The sequence below is a fragment of the Euprymna scolopes genome, chromosome 18 (genome assembly GCF_053919585.1).
Source record: "Euprymna scolopes isolate OS-2025 chromosome 18, ASM5391958v1, whole genome shotgun sequence".
Taxonomy (NCBI): domain Eukaryota; kingdom Metazoa; phylum Mollusca; class Cephalopoda; order Sepiida; family Sepiolidae; genus Euprymna; species Euprymna scolopes.
Window position 1 is genome coordinate 101,444,112 of NC_136499.1, and position 19,189 is coordinate 101,463,300.

The 19,189-nt window shown below is 36.6% G+C and overlaps 1 protein-coding gene across 1 annotated transcript in view; it reads left to right on the forward strand.

Annotated features, from left to right (window-relative positions):
• Positions 1-15,419, forward strand: part of LOC145297720 (uncharacterized) — a 130,743-nt gene extending 115,324 nt beyond the window's left edge. The window contains exons 16-17 of the mRNA XM_080143932.1: positions 3,078-3,198; positions 15,256-15,419. Coding sequence (XP_080000058.1) covers positions 3,078-3,197 — 120 coding nt within the window. The 3' untranslated portion in view covers position 3,198; positions 15,256-15,419. The remainder of the gene's footprint in view (positions 1-3,077; positions 3,199-15,255) is intronic.
• The last annotated feature ends 3,770 nt before the right edge of the window (positions 15,420-19,189 follow it).

Here is a 19,189-nt window from a genome sequence, read left to right on the forward strand (position 1 = left end):
CGACCCGACCAAAACCCACACTTGGACTCTGGATACACCTTATCAACGAGACGATTTATGATTCGGTTTAGAATGAGCCTAGCCAGAATCTTTCCTGCAATTGAAAGCAGAGATATCCCCCGATGGTTGTCACAGACATTCTTGACTCCCTTATTTTTGTAGAGATGTTTGATGCAGGCATCTTTGTAGTCCTGTGGAACTCGGCCTGCTTTCCATATCTTTACAAAGAGAGCATGGAACTTTTTTACCAGCACATGCCAACCATGCTTGTACACTTCAGGCGGAATTGGATCCTTTGGTGATGGGGACTTGTCAGAAGCAATTTGTTTGATGGATTCCCATACCTCCTGATAAGCAGGTTCCAATGACAATTCTGGAATATCTGGATTCTGAGGAATAGAGGACACAACATTGCTGTCAATGACAGATGAGGTGTTTAAGACAGTTTCAAAGTGCTCCTTCCAACGATTGAGAATATCTGATTTATCAGTCAGCAATGCCTCTCCATCGGCTGTGCTTAATGGGGAAGCACCACTTTTCTGAGGACCAAATACCTCTTTCAGACCATCATAGAAGGCTTTCGTGTTCTTGCTGTCAGCAGCTCCCTGCAGTGCAATTGCCTTATTGTACCACCATTGTTCTTTCATAGCTCGGAGAGCTCGCTGTACCTCACCTTTACACTTTTTGTAGGCTGTGTGCTTCACTGTTGAGTTTGCGTCCTCAATCCAAGATTTGTGAGATGAGTGCATTTGGTTAATCAGTGCTTTAACTTAATTTAATTGAATTAATTTAATTTAATTGTGCTGTTCGTGTCCTCCATCAGGGACAAAGCAGCCCTATTTAAGGATAGCACTGCTTTCCCTGTGGCGGGGAGGGGGCGATAAAAGGAGCCCTAAAAAATTGCTTGCTCACCACTTAACTTGGCAGCCCGCTGCAGCTGTCTGATTATCCAGTTACGCAGTCAGAACAATAGAATACGACAAAAAACCTCAACAAAGAATCTCTCAATAGGGTGTTGGAATGTCCGTAACCTCCAGGATAATAATGCTGCACCCGAGCGCAAGACAGTCCTTGTTTGTCTTGAGTTACAGAGGTATGATGTTGACATTGCTGTCTTATGTGAAACTCGCTTGCCTGGCAATTCTCAACTTCGAGAGAAAAAGGGTGGATATGACTTCTTTTGGTCAGGAAAGGCAGAAAATGAACCCCGCCAATCAGGCGTTGGTTTTGCCATTAAGTCCAAGATGGCAAAGTCCTTGTCGTCTTTTCCCAAAGGCATATCTGATCGTGTGGCAACTCTTTCCCTAGAGTTAGAAGGAAACACCAGGGTGACGCTAGTTAGTTGTTACACCCCAACGTTAGCCAGTTCAGATCAAGAGAAGGATAACTTCTACGATGCCCTCCGTGATGTCCTCTCCAGAGTTCGACACCATGATAAACTCATTCTTGCTGGCGATTTCAATGCTCGTGTTGGTAGTGACCATCTGTCGTGGACCGGTGTACTTGGTAAGCATAGCATAGGCAAGGTAAATGCAAATGGTTTACGACTTCTTACAATCTGTAGGGAGTTTGACTTCTTTATTACCAATACAATATTCCAACAACCTGTGCATTTATAAAAAATAAAACGCATATTTGCTCTACAACAGTATTGAGCACTTTCTTCAGTTTTTATTAATTACCATTTCCACTATATATATATATATATATATATATTCAGAATGTTAGAGAATATATAATTATTTCCACAGCCAGACAACGCCACAGCTCACAAGAACTATGGCAGCCAACAAACAGGAAGTCTTGGACTTCAAATTTCTTGCTGTAGAAATAATTATATATATATATATAGATATAATTATTTTTATGTCTATCACTGAAAAATTTTTTTTTTTTTTTCGTGTAAAGAATACATACTGAAATTTTCTTGAATTCATTGGCTACGCTGAATAACATATTGATTTATCTATTACAATGTTTTATAAGTATAATATAAAGATTGTGACTTTTTATGATTGATATATATATATATATATATATTCTGTGTAGTTTAATTGTGATATATATTGTCATAACTTACTATATATATATATATATATATATATATATATATATATATATATATATATATATATATATATATATACGAGCAAACAGTTAATAAAACACGTTAAAAAACACTTTGAAATGAGTTAAAAACATATTTAATCTGAAAAGGAAACACTAGATAAGTGGATAGTCCCTAATCCGCAGAGTTTCAAAGAAATACTTTCCTTCTCATCAGAGGGTAGGAATTAGCAAAATGCGGGATCGGATTTTACATGCAAAAGTATTTGATGAAACGAAAAAAGTGGAGCAGAGGAAATATGGTGAAGAAATATATATATATATATATACATATATATACATATACATATATATATATATATATATTTATAGTAAGTTATGACAATATATATATATTTATAGTAAGTTATGACAATATATATATATATATAGTAAGTTATGACAATATATATATATATATATATATATATATATATATATATATAGTAAGTTATGACAATTAAGCTACACAGAATATTCCATATTTAATTCTCATGAGAATTCGTCACAAGAATGAAATGCTTCAAAAGCCAAGATGATGACGAATCGGCATTCAATGATTTCATCGCTTCCAGAACTCCAGATTTCTATGCTAATGGGATGAATAAACTTTTTTCTCGTTGGCAAAAAAATGTTGATTCTAATGATTCTTATTTCGATTAATAAAGTTTATCATGAAAAGAGTTATGGTCTTTTGACGTTGAACGTCAAAAAGCGGCATTATTTTTGCAGCAACCTAATAGTTTTTAAACTGATTTTATATTAATATCAGTGTGGTTCTTGGCAATACCCAAACACGCTATCGTTGTCCAAAATGGCCCTATCAAGGACAGACACCAGGCTACATGACAACATATCAGTCATGTTTGTTGATAGATTCGTGCCACACTACAATGAGAACTATACTTGATTATGATGCAGATAAATATACGCTTTTATTTCATCCACCATTTTTTCTTTCTTTGTTTTAGTGCTCTCGCTGTGGAGACCTTGTTCACAAATCTTGCCTGCCATTCAGTGGGGTCTGCACAGTGTGTGAAATTCCCCGTGGAACGCCTGAAGATATCAACAAACATTGCGCTGTTATGTAAGGTTAGTATTGCACACACACACACACACACACACACACACACACACACACACACACACACACACACACACACACATTATATTTCTCTTTCTGTTTGTCTGTCAGTCTAACAGAGCATATACAAATGCATACGAAATGCAAAATGACGTCACTGTAGGAAAAATACTATGAAAAAGAAAGGAAGAGCAGAGTAGAGGAATGATCACGTGAAAGATGTAATGAGGAGTCATGCATGGTGGAAGAATGAGGAAATAAATGTTGCTGTTGCACAAGAAAATGAGTTATTACGTGTCCTATGTTCTTTGTGATGTAGACTACATACAACAGTCTGTTCCACTTTATCTTGCTGGTGCTACGAGATCAGGCTGTCTACTGGCTTTCTGAGACGAAATGCACCTACATCGATTTTCTGTTTTTGTTTTCTATTCTCTTTTGTAAAACTTAATTATGTTCTGCAAAAACAAAAACAACAACCCCCTTCCCTTCTCCTTCCTTTTCCTTCCCTACTTACCAACCCCGTCGCCTCCACCCACCCCCACATTTTTTTTTTCCCTGTTAGTAGGGCACTAGAATAAGCCGACTGCCCCCCTGCAGAGGGTAAAAATCCCTCAATGGGGCAACCAGTTAGCCGTGGGTTGCTACCCGTAATGCCTTAGGACATGATCCTGGTGATTGAGCTAACCTAGACCTGGGTGCATAAAAGTCTAGGCACTGCAACACATTACTTCAGCCCTTATTTCGGCTAGACGGGCGGTCGGAGAGGCCCGATCCGACCAATCGGCCAGTTACCCCAAGCCCTAGCACTTACACCCAAAGTACTAACTACCACAACAAAGAACGAAGCTTAAAGGTACTCCCATCTTTTTTTTTTTTAAATTTTTTTTTCTTCCCCCACTATATGAAATAGGCAAACCAAGTAAGTGCTAGAAGGCGGTGGCAAGGGTCAATCAATTGGAAAAACCAGAACTCAATACTCCATCTGAGCAAATGTATTTTTGAGGACATATTGAACAGGAAATATAGTGCTTGAGAACTCCTTACCGAAAGAGTATATCCTCCACGTAGCCCTAACATGGTCAAGGCGAATGGGTTTCCCCCTTACTATGCCCCAATTTTGGACTTCGAGATGGGTAGGGAGCATGGTTGATGAAAAATAAATCCCAAAATCCATGGCTGATAAAAACAAATGCATCCCCCTCAAAACCTTTAAAAGAAACCATTCCTCTGACTCTGACCTCTCAAGCTCAGATGAAGAACAAAAATTCAAAACTAGAAAAACCGTTCCAACTATAGACGAAGGAAACTTCCCACGGTTCTTGGTTATTGAATTAATCAAAAATAAAAAAATTGGAAATTTATCACCTTTCCTAATAGAAAAGACATTATCCACAAAAAGTAAACCAAAAATGATCAAAAAAACAAAAGATGGAAATCTACTAGTTGAGATAACCAATCTTAGAGATGCTCAATCTCTACTCAAAATGAAGAACTTCCATGAGTACAAGTGCAAAGTCTTTCCCTATAAAACACTAAACACTTCGAAAGGAGTAATTCGAAGTTATGAACTATCGCTAGCAACTGAAGAAGAAATAAAAACCGAATTAGAAAAACAAGGAATAATCAACCACATCCGCATAAACATAAAAATAAAAAATAAAATAATAACCACCAACACATACATATTAACGTTTAACAAATCAACAATACCTAAAGAAATAAAAATTGGCTACTTAAATGTAAAAGTAGACCAATATATCCCAGCTCCATTAAGATGTTTCCATTGCCAAAAATATGGACTTCATAAAGAAGGCTGTAAAGGAATAAAAATATGCGGAAAATGCGGCAACAAAGAGCATGACCACACCGAAGAAAAATGCATAAATGAGGTGAAATGCGCAAACTGCAAAGATCACCCGGTCTTCTCTAAAATATGCAAAACATATAAAAAAGAAAGAGAAATTATAGAAGTAAAGTACAAAAAACAACACAACCTTTCCAGAAAAATAGTTGAGATGTACATGAAAGACAACACATATGCTGAGACAACAAAAAAGACAACTAAACCATACCATCATAATGAAATACATGATCAATATAGGGAACTGATAAACAAACTGATTACATTAAATATTAAAGAATGGCCAGAATTTCAAAATAGCCTAAAAGAAAAATACTCAAATCTGGGAAACAAAATAGAAATAACAAATCCAAACAAAGAAAATAATATTCCATCCACAACAGAACCATTAAAAAAATTATCACAGAAACCAACAAAACAACCACCAGAAATTAATAAAAACATAAGCAATGATAAAACAGTAAATAAAGAACGTTCCAGAAAAGAAGAAAACCAAACAATAGACACTCAAAATAGATTCCAAATTCTAGAAAAAATGGAAACCGAAAACACCCCAGATAAAAAAAAGAAACCAAACACAAGTAATCAAGAGGGAAAAAAATGAACAAGAAGCCAAAACAGCAACATCTCAAGCAAGATCCAGATCGACGTCCAGATCCAAACAAAAAAAAGAAAAAACCCAGCAAAACACTTCACCAAAGACACAAACTCCAACAAAAGATAAATCCTCTACTTCTAAAGAGATGGAAATAAAGGAAAACTAAACAGCCTCATGGATAGAAATAAAACACAACAAATTATCCAATGAAATTGTCGTGGAATAAGATCTAACTATAATGAACTTCTTATACTTATCTCACTCTTCAACCCAGCCATTGTTTGCTTACAAGAAACCTTCCTACAAAACAATAACCATTTCAAAACACCAAACTATGAACAATACAACTATTTCCATAACACAGGCCTTCGTGCTAATGGAGGCATCTCAATTCTTGTAAGGAATAACATACCTCAAAGCAGTTTCTCTGTCAAAACAAATCTCCAAGCAATTACAACTCAAGTCTCATTACACAAAACAATCACAATCTGCTCAATATACCTCCCTCCTCATGAACCAATGAATGAAAATGAACTAGAAAATTTAATAAAACAACTACCTTCACCATTCATTCTTCTAGGAGACTTTAACTGCCACAGTACGTTATGGGGATGCAAAGTCTCAAACTTAAAAGGAAACAAAATTGAACAATTAATTAACAAAAATAACTTGTGCCTTCTCAATCAAAAAAACCCCCACATACTTAAATCCAATGAACGGATCAACTAGTGCCATTAATCTTACCATGTGTGGTCCATCAAGCTTTTTGGATTATACATGGAGCACTTACGAAGAACCCTGTGGAAGTGATCACTTCCCTATTATAATCAAATACAGTAACTCCATCCAAAACTACATACCCAGGTGGAACACAAACAAAGCCAACTGGGCCAAATTTAAAGAACTTTGTTCACTAAAACTAACAGAACATCAAATCCAAACAATAGAAGAATTCACGGAAGTACTCATAACAATAGCCAAAAAATGCATACCCAAAAATTCTACTCCTGGATAAAAAAATAAAAAAACCATGGTTCAATCCAGAATGTAAAACGGCCATTAGACAGAGAAAGGCAGCCTTAAGAAAATTTAAAAAACAACCCACAATGAACAACTTAATAGAATACAAACACCAAAGAGCTTAAACTCAAAAAACAATTAAAGAATGCAAAAGATACCGCTGGCAACAATTTGTCAACAAAATCAACATCACCACTAAACCCAAAACCGTCTGGGAAATGATTAGGAAAATAACTGGAAAATATAATCCGAATCCAATCAAACACCTTCTCACAAATAAACAGAAAATGACTGATAAAAAAGATATTGCTAACAAACTAGCTAAAACCTTTGCCGGAAACTCATCATCAAAACACTACAATAGACAGTTCCAAATACTCAAGAAACATGAAGAAAAGTACAAAATAAACTTTAACTCCAAAAACCAAGAGCCTTACAATGAAATCTTCTCACTCAATGAACTAGAAACCGCCATAGAAACGTACCATAACTCAGCTGTAGGTCCAGATGAAGTGCACTACAGCTTCCTTAAAGAAATTCCACTCGACTCATTAAAACTCCTTCTCAAAATTTATAATAAAATATGGGAAACAAAAGATTTCCCAACTTCATGGAAAAACGCACAATAATCCCAATACCCAAACTGGGAAAAGATACATCAAACCCAGAAAACTACACAAGCTGCTTATGCAAAACGTTCGAAAGAATGATTAACTACCGTCTTATATGGTACCTAGATGACAACAAAATAATTTCTGAAATCCAGTGTGGATACCAAAAAAATCGAGGATGCATAGACCACATCACTAATCTCGAAAATTATATCAGAGAAGCTTTTATCAATAAGGAACATGTAACATGTTTTTTTCGATCTTGAGAAAGCATATGAAACTACCTGGAAACACGGTATCATAAAAGATCTCCACAACATCGGACTAAGGGGCAGACTACCTGAATTCATAAATAACTTCCAGATCTTTCCAAGTTCGCATAGACTCAGCTTTATCAGACCCACAAAATCATTTAACATAAAAATCAATAACATTATAAAAGAACTCTCTTCTGATATACATAGCTCCTTACATGTAGATGACTGCTCAATCAGCTACAGATCTAAATACACTCACACTATTGAAAGAAAACTACAACATAAAATAAATAAAATTAATAAATGGGCAACTAAAAATGGTTTCAAATTCTCCAAAACTAAAACAAAATGCATCCATTTCTGTAACCAACGCAAACTCCACCCTGACCCAACCTTACAGATTGAAGGCGAAAAAATTCCATTCGTAAATGAACACAAGCACCTGGGAATCATTTTTGACAAAAAACTAAATTTCATTCCACACATCAATCACATCAAAACCAAATGTAATAAAGCATTACAACTCCTACGAATCATCGCCCATACAGATTGGGGAGCTGACAAGAACACACTACTCAAACTATATAGAGCATTAATTAGATCAAAAATAGATTATGGTAGCTTCATATATCAATCCATCAGAAAGTCATATCTAAAACCTCTCAACACAATATGCCACTCTGGACTAAGACTAGCACTAGGAGCATTTCCAACCTCCCCTGTAGAAAGCCTGTATGCAGAAGCACATGAAACTTCTCCAATGCTCAGAAATCAAAACTTGGTCTAAAATACTACACAAAACTTACAGCCAACCCCACAAACCCAGCACACAATAGCACTTTAAATCCAAACCGTAAACACCTTTTCGACCAAAAAGAAAATGCAATCAAAACCTTTGGACTTAGAATAAAATCGATTTCCAAAGAAGCAAGTCTACCCATAACTAAAATTCATGAAACTGTCCTACTCAAAACCCCTCCCTGGAAAATCGTATCCCCTAACACCGACCTAAGTTTAAGTAAATATGAAAAGAAACATACTCATCCAATAACTTATGATAATCTCAATAAAATCAAAGAAAAGTATCCAGACCACATACACATCTATACAGATGGGTCTAAACAAAACAACGCAACAGCCAGTGCAGCAATACTCAATAAATCAATCAAAAAACAATGAAACCTCCCAAAAGAAACCTCAATCTTCAGTGCTGAAATACATGCTCTAATCCTAGCTCTCAAACTCGCTTCCAATAACAGAAAAAACAAATTTATAATCCTTTCAGACTCCCAATCTACTCTAAAAGCGATTAAAAATAAAAAGATGGACAACCCCCTAATCGCAAAATTACTCCAAAAATTAACTGAATTAAACAGTAAAAAAGAAATCATTTTCTGCTGGATACCGAGCCATTGCGGTATTAAAGGTAATGAATTAGCAGATTCAGCAGCAGAAAACGCCTTATCGATGCAGATTTTAAAATTCCATGCATAGATCTAAAAAGACGTATCAACGCATATACAACAGAGAAATGGCAAACCTACTGCAAACTTCACGAAATCATGCCAAAAATCAAAAAACAAGAACAAAACACGAAATTAAACAGAAAAGAAGTTAAACTAACAAGAATAAAAATAGGCCATACTCACTTAACCCACTCATATCTCCTAAAAAAGAAAGCCAACCCATCTGTATACCTTGTCAAACACCACTCACAATCAAACACATATTAATTGAATGTACTGATTTTGTAACAGTAAGAAATCGATTCTACAAAGAAAACAATATTAAAGAGTTATTCGATAAAAACAATCCCCACATCATACTCTCATATCTTAAAAAAATTGGCCTTTATAAAAAAATTTAAAAAGAACCCTTTATACAACGGTCCTGGATATGACCTAAAACTATATCTGATGGTGAGGCCCCACCATGCGGCCTTGGGGAGTGTGGAGCCACCCTTTAATTGCCATTGCTCCCAGGTCCACTCTAGAATTTTGGCATAAAGCACTCATTCTACATCAATGAAACATAAGTTTATTTTTATGGACTAAAAAATCTAATTTATACATAATGCATTTACTTGGTATTTTTCTCAAATCCAAGGGAAACAAACGTTGATTAAATCAGGTTTAGTATAATAATACATAGATTATCTATATATATAAAAGGGAAAATGTGTGTTTGTGTGTGCATTTTTTATATGTCTGCAAAAGGTCTTTTACCGCTTGGTTCTCGCTCGGCTCGCTCCTTCTTAAAACTTTTTATATCACGTGCAAATCATAATATTTATGAGTTAACAACGGGGGTCACCTGTTTATTTAATTTGCCCGACTTTGAAAAGCTAAATATTCCACATTTTTGGATCGCCGCGTGTGGATTTGGCTTTTTCGTATAAAACCGGAACTAAGCTTAAGACATTGTTCCCGGCGTGATCGTCAGGAACGTCCAAAAGCAATCAGCTTTGATCAATGCGGAGTTTCTCCTTATATCAGACAATTGCTATTCAATTTGGACAATCCCCCTTTTATGGGAAGCTGGTTTCCCCCCACAACATCTTGGGGAAAAAATTAAAAAAAAACTTTCTTGCAGTAAATAAAAAACTGCCCGCAGTGAAAGTTGACCTTATTAAGTCATTAAGTATGGGCACCTGCCAATTCTTAATACTTAAATTAATTCAAACATGTTTCCATTACTATTTCTTGGTGGCCGATCGGTTAACGTCGCACATTTTTTTTTTCACACTTTATTTTCCAACTTCGCCTCAAGACTTCAGGTTCGATCCTTCTTACTTACCTAGCAAAACACTTCTTTTTTATCCCCCCCCTCCCCGACACAAACACCCGGGCAACGATTTTTTATTATTCTTTTATTTTGATTTACCCAAAACCACACACACCTCTAAACACCCAGGCAATGCCGGGTACCCCTGCTAGTCTATATATATAAAAGTGAAAATGTGTGTGTGTGTGTATTTTTTCTGTATGTCCGCCGAAGGCTTTTTTTGCCGGATTTCTCAAGGGGAGGGGGGTTTACTATTTCTTATAACTTTTTATATGCTATCAAGATCATAATATGTAAGACTTATGAAATGACGTCGTAAAAGTCTTTTATTTCAGCGATTTCTATCTTACAAAATTTGCGCTGTGAATTCGTTTTTCTCTGCTACTACTGCTGCTATGGCGTGATATTTGACCTAGAAAATCACCTGGGTTTTTAAATGTTTATTTTCAATTCTTTCCAAGTCTCTGGCTTTCTGGTGTTATGCTTATGTCATCAGGCTATTACCCTCAAGGTTTCGGGTTCAAGCCTATCTCCCTCCCAAAACTTTTTTCGCTGTTTATTTTTTTTGTTTTTGCTTGTTCTTTTTTTTAATATTTAAACAGGGTTATTACTTTTAGTTTCCATCTCCCCTCCCCTCAACACACGCACACAACACACACACACACACACACACCTACAGTTTTAATATTGAAACACGGTTGTTTTTTTTCTTTTTTTTTCAGATTTTTTTAAGAAGTTTTAACATCGTTCGTTTTGCATCTTGTTCGTTTTTTTTTCCATCACGTTCGCGTTTTCTTTTTTTTTTTTTTCCAATTTTAAGAAATTTTAACATCATTTGTTTGCATAACGTTCGTTTATTGTTTTATTTTTATAATATTTAAACAATGTTATTACTTTGCTGATTCTTTTGTTTTTTTTGTTTTGACTTACCCCCCACCCAACACACACACCTCCAAACACCCAGGAACCAACGCCAGATACCCCCGATAGTCTATAATATAAAAGCGAAAATGTGTGTTTTTTTCTGGAGGGCGCTCAGTGGGGTCACTCATTCTTAGAACTTTTTATATACTGTCTAGATTATGATATCTATGATTCACGAAATGAGTTTGCATGTATCTTTAATTTGGGCGACTTTTACACGCTATTTTTGCAATATTTCTTGATCCATGCATGTTTGTTTGGCTTTTCACTATAAAAGCCAAACAAACTTCGAAACTGAATCCGTAGCATAACGCAGCTCCCTGGCACTCGTGACAGGGACGTCCAGAAAGCAACGAGGTTTGATCAATGTGGCTAAAACCGGTCATATCAGACAATTGCTATTCATTTGGACACTCCCCTTTAAATAGGGAGCTGGTTTTTCCCGATATCGTATGGCCTGATATTTGACCTCATTAAATTCACGAACCTGTCATTTAACTTTTTAATCGTAAAATTAAAATGGTTTTCACTTCCTCTCCCGTCGTGACCGAGTGGGTAAGATGTCAGGTTTTTTCCCCTTTTTTTCCACCTTCACATCAAGGCTTCGGGTTCGAGCCTACCTTTCCACTAAAGCTTTTTTTTCTTTTACACCTCCAAGACACCTGGGCAATGCCGGGCACCCCCACTAGTCTATTATATAAAGCGAAAATGTGTGTGTGTTTGTGTGCGTGTGCATTTTTTTTTTATGTCTGCCAAAATCTTTTTTCGGTGGGAGTTCTCAGTGGGGTGGGGGGGTTATTAATTCTTACAACTTTTATATACTTTCTAGATTATAATATCTCCGATTTACGAAACGATGTCATCTGTATCTTTTATTTCAGTGACTTTTATGGTACAAAATTTGCGCTGTGATTTGATTTCTCTATGGCGTGATGTTTGACCTAGAAAACCACAAGTTGACGTTTATTTAACCACCTGCTTTTTAAACCATTTAATTTCGACCATCCTTATGTCTACGCCAGCTTAGCGTCATGATAAGTTATCAGGCTTTCTTTTTCGACTTCGCCTCAAGGCTTTGAGTTCGAGCCTACCTGTTTACCAAAACTTTTCTTTTACACCTACAAACACCCGGGCAACGCTGGGCACCCATGCTAGTCTAATATATAAAAGGCAAAATAGGCACGAGCATTTGTGTATGTCCACAAAAAGCTTTTTGTGTCGGGGTTTTTGCATTGATTAGATTCTGCAAGAAGTTTTAGCATACTTCCCAGGTCGTAATATCCCGCATTCACAAATGGACATCCTTTCTTTTCTTTTTTTTGATCAAGTTAAACAAAATTTCCATCGTGGCGTCATCTCGGGTGTTTATTTGTTTTTTTTTTGTATAAAGCGAAACTATTCGAAGAAGTGGCAAAGCATTTCTTGGCCTTCGGGCCGGGATGTCCTTGGTCAGTGTAGGAGAAACCTTTCATACTGAGAAAATTACTATTTTTTTGGGATACTGCCAGAGTGCTGCTATTTTGGGGGAGCTGGTTTTCCCCCTCACATTAAAAACGATCTTATGTCTAATTTGCTTTCATGGGGGAAGCAAATAAATAAAAGCATTTAAATCATCGTGCGTTCGATTGACTATGCTTAAATTCAATGCACGCAACTTCTCCTTGTGGGATGGCGACATTGTCTAATGCGTTACGTTTTTTTCATCTTCTTTTCCTCCTTTGTGTTACCGGTTCCAGCCTACTACCACTTTTTTTTTAGCACCTCTCTCCACCCTGTTGTTTCCTCCCCCCTCCCCCACGGAGCTGCTTTTTGTTCCGACCCTTACTACACCACCGCAATGCACCTGGGCAACGCCGGGTACTCCCGCTAGTTAAAGATAAAAAAGAAAAAAAAAATCCAAAAATTAATTAAATTACAGTCTTCCTTAACAGTGCATTGTGTAAGTGAGTTAATTTATACATATAGTAAAAAAAAAAAAAAAAAAAGAGAGGCTATAATTATAATAAACACGTTTTTTAAAAAAAGTTTTTGTATTGTTTATTTATTCATCAGTTTCAATAATGTAACTCTGTAATGACTTTGTTAATAGTTTACATACATTGAAACGTAATACATGCATTGTTTCATTGAAATGTTTAATATCGGTTTTTCTCTTCAGAGAAGTCATCAGGTTGTCATTTAGGGTTGCATTCTCCTATATCTGTTGATGTAGTTGGTCTCTTTGTCGACTTTAAATCCGATATTCTTCTCATATTCATCTAGAAATGAAAAAATGAATATCAGTGTCGGATCCTGATTCCATCTGACAAACATATTCCTTGAATAGTTTATTCCAGCTGGCTGGATTCAAAGGTTTCTTGCACCTGTTGTACAGGACTTGCGGACTATTATCCTCATCTTTCTTAGTTGTTGTTGTTTCACGACGTCTCAGTCAACTATTCCTCTGGCGTTTATCAGGTGGTAACCGCGACGGGATGGGAACTCCGAATCTCCTAACTGCATTCTCAGCAATTACTGTCATCCATAGTTGTTGTCGTCTCACCATGTTTTAGCCAAGTAAGCCTCTGGCCGGCTTTGGGTAGGATTGAAACCGCTATCTTCAGACAATTCTCACCTGAAACTGTAGAGATTCAACGTCTCTATCCATTGCGCAGTGGATAGAGACGTTGAATAATGAATTCCAATTAAAATAATACTGTTGTACATTGTTTGATACTATGCAGTTATAAATAAAGCATGCATAGTTATCTCCCCTTTCCACTAGGTGGAGGAGATTTAAGGCTGCCATATTTAATTTGCTTTCATGTGTGTATTTGTTTTGTACTGAAACCTTTATTATGGTTTATCCGCCTCTCAATCTTCCTCTTTTACTCAAAGCTTCTGTCTACTTAAACACTATCTACTTCTAATCCACCCGGAAACTTGTGTGCTGCGCGAAATTGTGATGATATTTCAATCTTCTAGTTTTTTTTTTTTTCAGTTTGTGGTTTAACATTGGTATATTTTACGGATATTTGCAACATGGGTCAAGTGAAAGAAATTTTCTTTCTGAATCTATAAGCTTAAGTCAAAGTTATTATGATCTTTGACCACTTACGGCTTCGGTTCCGGCACCAAGCCCCCCCCCCCCCCAAGAAAACAGAAAACAAAACCACAATGGAGGCTGAGGAGAGTCCACAAATGACAGTCACATATTGTTCCCTTTTGTTGTATTTGAAACCGATGTTGTTACTAATGTTGCCTGACCTTCTGTAAGCTATAAATATAAAAGCGAAAATGTATGTATGTATGTGTGTTCGCTTTTTCTGTGTGTCTACAAAAGGCTTCTTTCAGAGAAGCGGTCGCTCGTTTCACAACTTTTTAAAACTTTTTATATCACATATAAATCGTAATATCTCACAGTTAACAACGAAGCTCGCCTGTCTATTTAATTTGCTCGATTTCGGAAGATAAATATTCAATATTTGTCGCTCACTGCATGTGGGTTAGTCTTTTTCCTATAACATCTTGGGGGAAAAAAAAAAAAAAAAAGCGTTCAGCAGTAAATGAAATCCCGCAGTCAAACTTGACCTCATTAACTCGTTAAAACAAGCACCTGCTAAATCGAAGTAATTAAATAAATTCAAACGTGTTTCCGTAAGCATGTCGTGGTGGGGCAATGGTTAACGTTGCACTTTTTTTTTTTCCACAACTTTGCCTCAACGGTTCGGGTTCGATCCTCATACTTACTTTTTCTTTTAACTCCTCCACACACCTGGGCAACGCTGGATACCCCTCTCTAGTACATATATAAATAAATAATATGCTCTTATTTTTAAAATTTTTTTAGAAATCGAGCACTCTGCTGAACGTTTTCTCCCATTCTTACAAAGTATGATTAGTTAGTTTAGGAGTGAATCCCTATACACAGAAAAATGTAAACATATATACATACCTAACTTTATATATAAAAATATTTGAAATCTATTGATGTTTTTTTGATTTCGCTTTTTTTCTATCTCTTTCAGACATTGATGCAGTTATTTCCAACACCAAATGATGCTGAACTCTTTTTTTATCTTACTGCCAAATTGTTACCCAATCTCTCCCTGAAAACTTTCAAAAAGACATTCCATAAAAAAATGGCTTTAAAAAAAAAAAGTACATAAAATTACAATCACTTAAAAAAATATTTAAAAGTAAAATATAATTATTTTGTAACAGTCGAATGAAAAAAAACAAACAAAATTATTATTAGTGCATGGATGTTGGTCGTGTCATGCGACATAGAAAAACAACAATGGGTCACTCTTGGGATTTAGATTTAGCAATAAGACCCAACACTATGATAAATAGTGGAATTTTGTTCTCAAGTATGTGGCGAAGCTCACTGGCGTATGCATGCGAGTCAAGTAAGTTATTAAGAATCTGCTTAAAACCTTGCTCAGAGGATTCTTCTGTATCTCTGCCATGAAAACGTTTCATAATAATTCTTTAAAAACGTCCACTTTTTGGCATGGCCATTCCAGTAGCTGTAAACTTTTGAAATCTCAGTGCATTTCGATATCAAATAAAGATATTTCTGCTGTTGTACTTGTGCTATGAACCGTAATCTTGGTAGAGGTCATTTCGGAGCATCTTTGTGTCCCACAGGATTAGTGAATCTCTTGACAAAGGCTTCCTTTCTAGGGCAATTGCTCTTGACATATCAAAGGCCTTCGACAAGGTATGGCATAAGGGTCTACTTCACAAGATTTCCAGCTACGGTATAACTGGAAATGTTTTCTCAATCATTAAATCATTTCTCTCCGATAGGCTCATAAGAGTAGTGGTAGATGGACAAAAATCGGAGGCTTGCAATATAAATGCTGGAGTCCCTCAGGGGTCAATCCTAGGCCCAACTCTCTTCCTGATCTACATCAATGACCTCCCTAAACACATACTTAAATCATTCGTTGACATCTATGCTGATGACACGACCATCTACGGCAACACATCAAAGGCTGTAAATGACAAAGTTCTCTCTGATTCTCTCTCCTCTGATCTTGAGCGCGTGGTTCAGTGGGGGAAGATGTGGCTGGTTACCTTTAATGCATCCAAAACCAAACTCCTATCCTTACATCATCAACGCTCTGATCCCCATCTGGCATCAATTGTGATGGATGGCTCTCGTCTGGGTGAGGCCCCGTGTTTTGACAAGCTTCTGGGTTTGACCTTTACTCCTGATCTGAAATGGAACACGTACATCAAGTCTGTTGCCAAGGTCGCTGGAAAGATGGTGGGATCCTTCTACTGCTCCAGAAGATATCTCACTACTGATGCAATTCTCTATCTATATAAAAGCCAAGTACGTCCAAGGATGGAATACTGTTGCCATATCTGGGCAGGAGCTGCTAAAAACAGCCTATCATGCCTTGACAGAGTACAAAATAGACTTTGTGGCTTAGTGGGGGATGCCCTTTTCTCTACCCTGCAACCTCTCTCCCACAGAAGAGACGTTGCGAGCCTATCCTTGTTTTATCGTTATTTCCATGGTAGGTGCTCCTCTGAACTCCAATCTCTGGTCCCCCCTCGCCAATCTTTCACAAAAAACACCCATCTAGCTGAATCCACTGTGAAAAATTTCCCCCACTCTATATCTGTGCCTAAATCAAAACGCGGATTCAATGAACAAAGCTTCTTTCTTAGAACTGCATGCCTGTGGAACTCTGTTCCGTCTGCCTGCTTCCCACCGGACTACAACTTGGATGTCTTCAAGTCTAATGTTAACAAATTCCTAATGAACCGCCCCCTTAAGTATACACTTCATCAAATCTCCACACTAACGTAATGTACTTGCAATAACCCTTATCCCTGAGTGGCTTCCGGGCCTTGATAAGTGGTGATCACTGTGTAAAAAAAAAGAAAAAAAGGTTTTTAGTATAAAAAGTTATGTCTTAGGGAAAAAAGAACATTTGTGTGTATATATATATATATATATATATATATATATATATATATATATATATATATATATATATATACACACAAATAGAACCGGTGTGTGATTATGCCATATATATATATATATATATATATATATATATATGTATATATGGCATAATCATGTTGACACACCGGTTCTCGTCAGATCACCTAAGTTAAGCAATGTTGAACCTGGTTAGTTCCAGATGGGTGACCATTTGGGAATTCTAGTCGCTGTAGGTGCTTTGTAGGCATTGTTCCCAGTCGTCCTGTACCTCAACTTGCCACTGGTATGCAACATTGTTGACTCAGGAGAGGCGTGGTTGCAGACTGCGCAACTCCTGCCACACAAATTTCACGTGCAGCCACCCTTTCAGTGGGTATCCATAGTCTATGAAGACTGAAGGAAGCCCTATATATATATATATATATAAAAAAGAAAGAAAGAAAGAGTTTGTAAAGTAGCTTAGGGTTTTCTTTAATCTCCGCAGTTTGTCCATAATTCACTTCGTCAACAGAACCAACTGGTTGTCTCTCTGTAGTTGCAGTGGTGATGTGGCAGCTGGTTTTTGCCTTCCTCTTTGCCTGGTAGTTGCAACAATGAATAACATAAAAGGAGAACTTATTCAGTTTGCAACGCAATCCCTGGCAACTTTGTATCGGCATCTTCTAGCAGGTTACATAAGCACCCGGAAAATGTGGACACGAAGACTGTCAGATGATTAATGCAAAACACACCTCCCTATGTTAAGAATGGCTTTCTATTTAGAAAGCCATTCTTTACATGGAGAAAGGAGGGATTACGTGTTGACATTTCCAGTTTAGTTTCTTTTTCTTGATTTGACCAATTTCACGCTTTCTCTGAAACTTGTCATCTTCTGACAACTGGTTGGATAATCGCTTCGGCATCTTCCAGTTGCAAATGTAACCTGCTGGAAGATGTCGACATGAAGTTGCTGGAGATTGGGTTGTACACAGGACAATTACCCCCCCCCCCAAAAAAAAACTTCAACAACCTTGTTATTCAATGGCACATGGTCTTTCATGATTTCTTCTCTTAAAACCCTTTAGCGTTACATACTGGCTTTTCATCAGCTGCTCCCCACACACAGAGAGTTAACAAAGGGCGAGATTTTCAGAAAGATGTCCAAGAGAAAAACTTTCTTTTCTACATGTCACTTCAGACTTTCTCCCATGACACAACTTTCTGCACACGTATCTCTAGTTCTACTTTTAACTTCTAGTGGGATTTTCCATTCTTTTATTTAATTTTGACCTTATATGGAAAATTTCTGATTTTAACCTTATTTTTACACACCTGCATCTAAGTATTGTTGCATTAATAGCTTTTTAATTTATTTCTAATTAATGCCCAAAGGCCACTCAAGGATAAAGGTCAATGAGATTGTCAATTGGATGATGACCAATAGTATGAAAAGATTGGAAATGATCAGTGAAATTTGATTACTTAAGCAAAGGTCTCTACCGGTGTTTATTGACATTAAACTTGAAGATGACTATGTTGTAATCAATAGAGAATCAGTCCTGCATAATTGTATTTCACTGATAGAAATTTTTGGAAAGAAATTCTGCTCATGGAAGATTCATTTTGGTTTTAGGAAAACAGAAGATGAATAGAAAATTATTTGCAGTAGTAGTAGTCTGACAGGTGTTTATTGTGGACAGGTGGCAAAATTTTTGACTAATTAATACATTGCTACGTATTAGGGATCCTACGTTACTAGCGATTACATTAGATATTGTGAATTTTGATAAGGATCACACTGAGTGCATGATAATAACCCAGATCTGCAAAACAGAATCGTTCCCAGGGTTGAATGAAAGACAATAACGTAAAGTTGAGGCGAGGGGGAGGCAACAGGTGAAACGGTAGACAAAATCAGAGTCGAACAATGCTAAATGATGTCACGTTTTTTTAAGCTGAGAGAAAACTAATGTTTTTAAAGGACTCTCTTCATGGAAGCCATGCGAACAAGA